This window comes from Gadus chalcogrammus, chromosome 16 (genome assembly GCF_026213295.1).
Source record: "Gadus chalcogrammus isolate NIFS_2021 chromosome 16, NIFS_Gcha_1.0, whole genome shotgun sequence".
NCBI lineage: Eukaryota > Metazoa > Chordata > Actinopteri > Gadiformes > Gadidae > Gadus > Gadus chalcogrammus.
In genome coordinates this window covers 24645590-24654385 of record NC_079427.1, presented here as the reverse complement: position 1 = coordinate 24654385, position 8796 = coordinate 24645590, and the positions used below count along the sequence as shown (strand labels likewise).

The 8796-nt window shown below is 39.2% G+C and overlaps 1 protein-coding gene across 1 annotated transcript; it reads right to left on the bottom strand.

Moving 5' to 3' along the window:
- Positions 1-5807: 5807 nt before the first annotated feature.
- On the bottom strand, positions 5808-8443 carry LOC130406013 (7-alpha-hydroxycholest-4-en-3-one 12-alpha-hydroxylase-like). Its single transcript, XM_056611378.1, has one exon. It carries the CDS (start codon positions 8426-8428, stop codon positions 6896-6898), a length of 1533 nt encoding a protein of 510 aa, XP_056467353.1. The 5' UTR covers positions 8429-8443; the 3' UTR covers positions 5808-6895.
- Positions 8444-8796: the final 353 nt, after the last annotated feature.

Sequence of the window (8796 nt, the reverse complement as noted above, 5' to 3'; positions counted from 1 at the left end):
CTAAATACGCCTGACCTACACACATGCCCTGATGGCCTCTCTGAGGTGCATGTACAAATTCACTGCCTGATATGAATCTGTTGCTAGAGTGAGATTGGACTCAGCCATAAAGATGTTGCATAGTTCATATAGATCTGGATCACACGGTTTGGTCTGGCGAAAGATACATTCATTTTTGCACAGTTGAAAATCATAATCTTCAATTGGGGAAAGGAAGTCTCTTGTCCCATAGAGTTCAGGTAATGCAAACATCACGTTCGGCCGACCGCTGGGGACGTTAAGGTTTTTCGATGGCCTGATGGTGTGTGTGTTCCAGGCCTGTGCAGTGTCATCCAACTCATCCTGTTAAAAGCAAGAATATAAAAACAGTCAATACATTAAGGAAGAACTATAATGCATATCCAGGGCTGTTCGCTTATTTTTTTTAAGTGGTAGCACTGGTGCCAGCAAGCACAAAAATTCAGTAGCATAAAAATACATTTTGTAGCAGTGTGATATTGCATAACCATAACCCTTGCATTTCACTCTAATTACCTTTGAGCATGTCATCTTGGTCCATTGGCCCATAGAACAATAATATTAATATCTATATCTGTATATTGTTTATCTATACACATAATTATCATAATAATGATAAACATTTTTAGAACATTTCCTTTTAATTAAAACCAAACTTTATACATTGAACACAGCCTATTCAATTAATTAGTATACATATTTCTACAATCTAGGATAAATTAAATAGATTGTTGTGAATGTTTTTGGAGTAGTTCTTCCATGGCTTATTTCAAAATGTGTCTATATAGGCTACTGTTGACTGCTCTCAGCTCTCTGCAGCTGAAGGACAAGATGTGTCCAGCCAAAGTGGCGGGTGGACTCAATAACTTAAGACTACTTTACCCAGTTTGGCGAGTGTTAATTTTGAGCCCTCTAAGCAGTGTTGTGCATCACTTATGGAAGTAAATCTGTGCCATCGGATTTTGAAAATAAAAACCCATTGAATTCTAAGCACTGAATATCTATGCATTGAAATAACGTAACTCAAAATAAAATGTTTGTATTATTGGATATTTTGAATAATTATTAGCTATTGCATATATAAACCCATGCAAAATCCCATTCACAAATATGTACAATTTTTAACAATACTTGCTACACTTTTGTAGTTGATGTTATTTATTTAGTTTAATTGATTATTTATGTTTTTTCTTGAAGTGCTATTTTTTTTACATTACATACATTTGCACATACTGCACCCCTGAAATCTTCAATATATACGTTATAAAACCATGTACATGGGGTGAGTAGTGGTGTAAAATAACGTGATTCTGCAGTGGGAGCATTATTTGATAGAGCCAATTGGTCTATCCACATACTGTGTAACGTGCGATGGTACAGTAGGTCAGGGTTAGCATGAAGGAGACAACATGCGAGATTCTCCTCACGGTACTTTTAGTATACTATAAGCTTTTGACCATACCACGCCAGGTCTCAACGGCACTATATTTAACACACAGGTGGAAAGTCCGGGATTCCTGCCTACAACAAATCAGTAACTAAATAACTCATATTAAAAAGGGAGACTTCGATCGTATAGAGCTGTTTATTCTAGCCGAGCGAAAGAGCACGCACTTCTTCACTGTACGTGAAGAAGAGGGAGGCGCCACCTAGTGGCGCTACATATTATAAACCTGACTGTTAGAACTGTACCCCTGAAATCTTCAATAAAGACGTTATAAACCAGCATCAAAATATGCCCGTTGACTTGTGGCTAGCCTAGCTAGCCTAGTCTCCAATGATAAAGAACACCAAGGCTAACTTGGGAATCAGGCCCTATGTCCAAAATTCCGAACTACCCCTATTTTTCAATTCGATGTCCTTCGTATGTACAAGTGTCCGTTAGTATTGTCCATTGCTGAATCTTACAGAAACAACCCAAACGAATGGCATATATATAAAATGTACTCACCGAAGCACTATTACTGCTGCTGTTGCCATTGGACATGGCTAAATCTGTTTTGCCTTCCCGCGTGAGAGAGTCAGGTATCCAACGACGCGCACACTCGTTTGACCGCGATCTAGCATCTAGGATCTAATGCTCTTTCTTGGGTCCCCGGATGTTAACACTGAATTTCGTACACTGAATTTTGATGGTGACTTTGGCGGACTGAATTTTTGGACGCTGAAAATATTTGAGTTGAATATTTTAACGTTGAATTTTTTAACATTGAAAAATAAAGGTGAACATGATATATTGAAAATGGAAAGAGTTAAATTCAGAGGCAAAAAAATCAGATAGGTTATTTCAATGCATAAATATTCAGTGCTTATAATTCAATGTGTTTTTATTTTCAAAACCCGATGGCACAGATTTACTTCCATAGAGCGCCGTGGTAATGCTGCACCATATGTCACTTCTGGCGGACCATGAAAATGGCAGGATTCGGAGGGAGAGGGTCTTTAGGGAATAGGGACCATAACGATTTATTGGTAGGCTACATAAAAATATGTACGTTTATGTCAGACCACTTCCTTTAATTCTGGGACTGTGCGCTCCGTAATACTGACAGAGTTCACTGCTGCAGCATCATGTTAACACTCACTCTGCTTTTTGTTGTTGGCGATCCCAATCCCGTGACCGCCGAACAAAACTACCTTTCGGGCCTCCATCTCACCCACAAGTGTCTCCACTTCAACCTCCGTGAAATTTCGCTTTTTTGCTTTTCTCAGTCCGGGTTGCTCCTTCGCATGGAGCCTCTTTGGGGAAGTCACAAAAGCTTTGTTGCGGTTGATAGAATCGTCTTTATTAAAAGGAAAGTCCATTCAATTTTTATAAAACTAAGTGAAATTGTCTGAGAACTTAATTCATGCATCACATTTACAGTAGGGTAGACTGTGTACAGTTGAGTACAGGGTACAGTTGAGACATCCGTAATATCTTTAGTGCGCAAACATGCATCGCGCTGATTTTTGCTCTGCACATGCGTATAGACGTCCTCTTTCAGCGTGGGAGATTTGAACTCTGTGTGTGGCTCCGCTACGAAGTTATCGGCAAAAGTCTGTTTTTGCAGGTAAGATTTTGACTTCACCATGTCCATTTCGCAATGAATACCTTCTTACCCCTTCGTGACTCAAAAAGTAATGTTGCATATTTGTAAACGTTAGTTTGTGCTCTAAAAATAGATATATTGCATGGCATAGTTGCATTGAAGGGCATTACGTAATACTGTGTAATGTGCCAGGAGGTCATCGGGGGACAGTTGAGACACATCGTCTCAACTGTACCCGACCTAGAACTCCGTTGCGTTACATGTGAAGCGCTTGCCCGTTTATGACAACAGGGTTTGAATCACAATTAGATTCAATTGTTGTTATTATATTTGTTATTATATTTGTTATAAGTTATTTGTTATAAGTTATTTGTTTAACTAGTTTTTTAATATTATATGATGACATTGATGAGTTGAAAAAATTAATAAATGTAGCCTAGGCTAAGCTTAAAAAGTGGATGTTTGTTGTTTGCTTTACACAATAGATGGTGTGATGTAAATGACATTGATTATAGACGTATGGGTTGTAGTCTATGGTATTTTAACCTAATACATTAAAAAAATACATGAACACATAATTATTTCAATGATTTAAATACAAAGACAAAGACTGCAAAGACTGGCATGTCACATTTCCATTGTTTTCAATGGAATCTCAACTGTACCCGCGACCGTCTCAACTGTACCCTACCATTTTTCAGCGAGGGTACAGTTGAGACAAAAGTGCACTTTTTTTATTTGATTGATTGTATAAAAATTAGACACCTTCAAGATATAAATCCTTGGTTATATTTTGGCACACACTCTGAAAATATGTTAAGTCTAAAATAATTTATTTTTTGGTGTCTTTTAATAGTCTAATTTGTGTGAGGAAGCTGGTAAAAGTAAACGTGTATCCAACTGTACTCAGTCTACCCTACGGTTGATTACTATTATGCAGGAAAGAGATGATAAACATGTATTTATTTGGATATATTATTTAACTGATCTGATTCATTCATTCATGTATGTATGCCTACAATCTACCAGTGGTTTGAACACTTAAGTATATCATATAAAATACAATTATATACGTTCATTAAAAATTACAAACATTGCAAATGATCGGTTGTGGATTAATTTTACAACTTTGGATAGTGGCACTATCCCTTCCACCGGTAAACAAATGTTTGCGCGCCACCCGGCGCACTAAAGCCTCCGTTTGCTGGGCTGACCCAAAAGAAAACGATTCAACACAAACATAAATAGGTATACATAAATAATGTAATCTTGTGAGCGAGTAAATTGACATTGGTGACAGTGGTGTTTAACACCAGCTACGTCCATGCAAAATATAGCAACGTATCATTAAGTTGCAAAAACGTTTGAAAAGTGGCACTGGTCTTTAGGCTTCATTATTTGCATTAACATGATGAATCTATAAAAAGCAATACGGCACAAAATATTTCTGAAAACTAATATAACTTCACTTCAAAAGGGCAGCCTTTGAGCATGCTTCCTTGACATTGGGAAACAGCCAGAGTCAGCGTTGAAAGAGAGGGGGTAGGACCATTTGAGATGTGTGTTTTCAAAATCTGCTGGCGTTTCGCAAATCCCATACCCAACCTTTAAGTAAAAATACAAATTCACATAGATGTATAGGATCTATTGTCAAAGATAATGAGACTTTAGTTAAGGTAAAAATACAAATTCACATGCATGTATAGGATCTATTGTAAAGATATTAAACAAAAAATTGTGTTACCAATCATATATAAATGTTGCAAGTGGCCATTCTTTCTTTTTATTCCTATGATATTACATGTGTAACGCTTGAATAAGCATCAATCATACATCCATGGGACCAACTAGGAATTTAGCTATTTGCCCCGACCGCCAAAAGTGCTGTAGGAAAGATTTAAGGGCTATTATTTGAGTGTAATTTGTCGTAAATGACATAGTCATCCCCGTCAGCATTGAATGAGTTGAGAGAATAAACCCTTTTTTGAGTTGACTGCGCCTGCTAATGTGTGAGCTCATTAAGAAAATGTAGACCCTTCCAGGTTTCATTTCATCAGGGCCTCTCTTCTCTGATAGGTTTGGGGAATCCATCATGACTGTTAATCACTGATCCACCAATGCAATTATACTTCCAAAGGAAGCAGACTGTTTGATTGGTCAATTTCAAAATCAGAATAAGAGATTAGTTCTGTTATTTAATAACTATTGAAAAACTATAAAATAATATGAAAGCAATGTTCATTACGTAAAGTTAACTTTCTATAACCAACACATAAAATACAATAATGTGCTATTCTGTTGTGCATAATCATTTTATAATAATAATAAGATATCCATTTCATTCTCTTTGGCGACATCTTAGATGATAAGTAATTGATCCCATAGGTCCCAATTATGCGAATGCAAGGGCTTTCAACAGTGATGATGACAGAGCTTGACGTGAAGCTCTGTCTGGACAGGGGTTGATACCAAGATACAGATAAGCTTCTAGGACACTTATATATAACAGCACCACCAGACTCTTCACACCAGGGGGGTACTCTGTCCCTGCACAAGCAGTATAGATGCTTTGTCTATATCTGAATCCTCCCTGTGTCACCTTGGTCCCCGGGCCTGAATATTAGTACATTCTGGTGGCACAGAACATCGGATGACCTTTCTAAGAAGCAAGATTCTCTTCAGAAGGCTCCACGCTTTTTTCATCCTTATAGAATAGGCGAGATATTAATTATAATCCCTCTAAGGGTATAGTAATATTCTTCCACAATACAAACTGCATTATATTCCATTATATTTTGATTGTCACCGGATAACTGAGGTATTTTTTTATTCCTTCACATAAATTAAGAATTTCTACCATCAACTGATGCAGAAAAGGCTGAATTGGTGCATAACAATTCCCCAGAATGCAAGAAATTTGATGCTCAGAATGTCAAGAATAAGACTGTCATAACGCTATTTGTTTTATTCAACAGTGTTTTATTCCAGCTGAAACAATGGGTTCACTGACACTACAATAGCCTATGACAAAAATAACACACGCTGCACACAGTTTAAACTAAATAGTAAATATTTGCTTCATGTCCGAACTTTCTGTTCTCCCTTCCTCACCCCTTGTCTCTTTGACTGATGACCTCAGAGATTTCTCAGTTAATAGATCACCAAGAGCACATAATTGTATGCGGATAACTGCCACTCTGTGCCACCCCTGAGGTTGTGCCCTGGCTGGAAATCCTGTTATATGTTCACAAGCGCCATTCCATATTGATCACTAAGCCCTTCTCATGAGAGAGCGGTCTGACTGGTCTAAACTTGATTGCAATTACCAATAATACAAATATTAACATTTGCCTATATTAACACCACACATGCAATTTAATATATTAACATAGTAAGTTATGACATGAGAAAACATAAATGGGGGATCATGGCATCTTGAATATATTTAACTAGCTACAGGACAAATTTGGTAGGGAGGGGGTTGTGCAGGATGTCAGGGATCAGAGATTTGCTCTCTTTAGCAGTTAGCAATACTACTCCTTATATTTCAACTGTGTGTGTGTGTGTGTGTGTGTGTGTGTGTGTGTGTGTGTGTGTGTGTGTGTGTGTGTGTGTGTGTGTGTGTGTGTGTGTGTGTGTGTGTGTGTGTGTGTGTGTGTAACTATGTATTATTTAACATTTGATTAATTAAAGATGATTCTGCCATGATGCAACCATTATAGGTTTAAGATACTGTACTAGATTAGGTGCCTGAAAACATAACATACACAAGTTGGATGGAGGTTACCATCCATTAACAAAAATGGAGGTTACCATCCATTTAACTCAAAAGTGTGATGTGTAATTTAAAATCGGAGTCTGTATCGGAAACCAACATCTCTTGTGGGTTGCATGGCCCCAAAACCCCATCGCTTAACATCAATGTCAGGTACCTCCTCATTAGGATTCTTCAGCTCAAAGTCAAAATATAATATCATGAAAAACACAAACTGCTTCAACTCATTCATAGCAAAGAAACGGCCAGGGCACATACTGACACCAGCTCCCCACGGCATTGTGTAGTACCTCAACTTCTTCCCGTTCTTGTAAAAATCTGTTTTCTTGCTGCCATCTGGGTTAATAAAGCGGTCGTATTTGAAAGAAAGTGGGTCAGGGTGAATTTTGGAATCAATTTGAATGGCAGTGTAAGGGAAGAGAGAAATTATATCGCCTTGTCGAATCTGATACGCACGACCATCAGACATTTTGAGGTTCATGTTTTCCATCACAGCTCTGTTGAGAACGGGCGCAACAGTCAGTCTCAGGGTCTCCTCAAGAGCACTGTCAAGGATCAGACTTTTCTGGATCATGTCATAGGTCAGATTGATGATAGGGCCACCACGCCTCACTTCCTGCCCAGATTCCGTCACAACCCTGTCCACCTCTCTCCTCACAGCAGCCATAGCCTCTGGATTCTTCATGAGGTACATTAATAGCCAAAAGGCAGCAGGCCCTGTGTTTCCCTGGGACGCCCAGAGCATTAGAAACATGAATCGGTCTTGCATGAACTCCTTCATTCCTAGTCCCTCGCTGGTCTGCAGCTGTTCACGCACCCAGTTGCTGGCATTCCCCTTATTCTTGACAACCTGTGATGACAAAGTTTTCCAAAACATTCTCAGAAGCTTCCTGATCTCAATCCTCTCTCTGGGTGACTGGACACCATACGCCAGTTTGGGGAAGTATTGATCAAATTTATGAAACTCTGTAAACATTGCATCAGATTGTATTCTGTCCATCTCAAAGGATTTCTCAGTGCTACCGGCCTCCCTTAAAGACACATTGCCGAACAGTGATAGGTACCCTGCCCTGAAAACAATATTGTAACTATACATGAAAAGTCTATCCTCAATCCAGGTATTTTGGTCTCCACCTTTGCCTATACTGCGGAGCATGAGATTTTGGAAAAATGTCATTGTACTTTCTGTCAATAATACTAGTCCATCACCCATCAGATGTCTGTTGTTGGAATCATGAAATTGCTTTTTTGTAAGTTCTGGATAGAAATGAAAAACTCTGATCACCAGCTTCCTTGCAAAAGCACTGAAGTCCAGTTTTGTGTGGGCCTCCTTGAAGACAGCACCAAAAGATGAAGGATCCATGAGAAATGTGAAGTAATTCCCAGCAAGTTGTACCGTGAATATGTCCCCATGTTTTTGCTTCATCCTCTCTAAGAACTTTGCTGTGTCCCTGCGAAACTCCAACACATGGCCCAACCAGGGAATGGGACCTCTATCTAATGGGGGTTCACCTGGCCTTTGCTTTCTGAATGCTCCTAAAAGGTAATATCCTCCAAATAGAGAGGCTAGAAGAGCCAGCAGGATTGGCACCAGCAAACCCATTGCTCTCTGTCCCCTTCAAAGTGCAAAAAATAAATGAGGCAGAGCTCAAGATCCTTGTTGGTATAATCCTCTTGCTCCTCCTCTTGCCCTGTGCGTGGGGACGGGTTTCAAAGTCCACGGAATCCAATATCATCCCACTGCAGACACAAATGGGCGTTCTCGTGTGGTGGGGGTTCCCGTTTACACAGACTGGAACGCCCCCTTCTTATTCTTCAACCCAGTCGCCAAGAAAAAACGTCAGTGGTGTACGTTTCCATGAACACTGGATACGTAGCATTTCAACGTAAAAAATAGCGTGTTATACCTACAGTATCCACGTGTGCCGCTGTGGAGGCGGGTTTCGGGGTTTGGGTTTCACGGCTTTCGCG

Bases quoted from the DNA above. Each gene is read 5' to 3' on its own strand.
- LOC130406013 (XM_056611378.1), bottom strand. From the start codon at position 8,428: ATGGGTTTGCTGGTGCCAATCCTGCTGGCTCTTCTAGCCTCTCTATTT.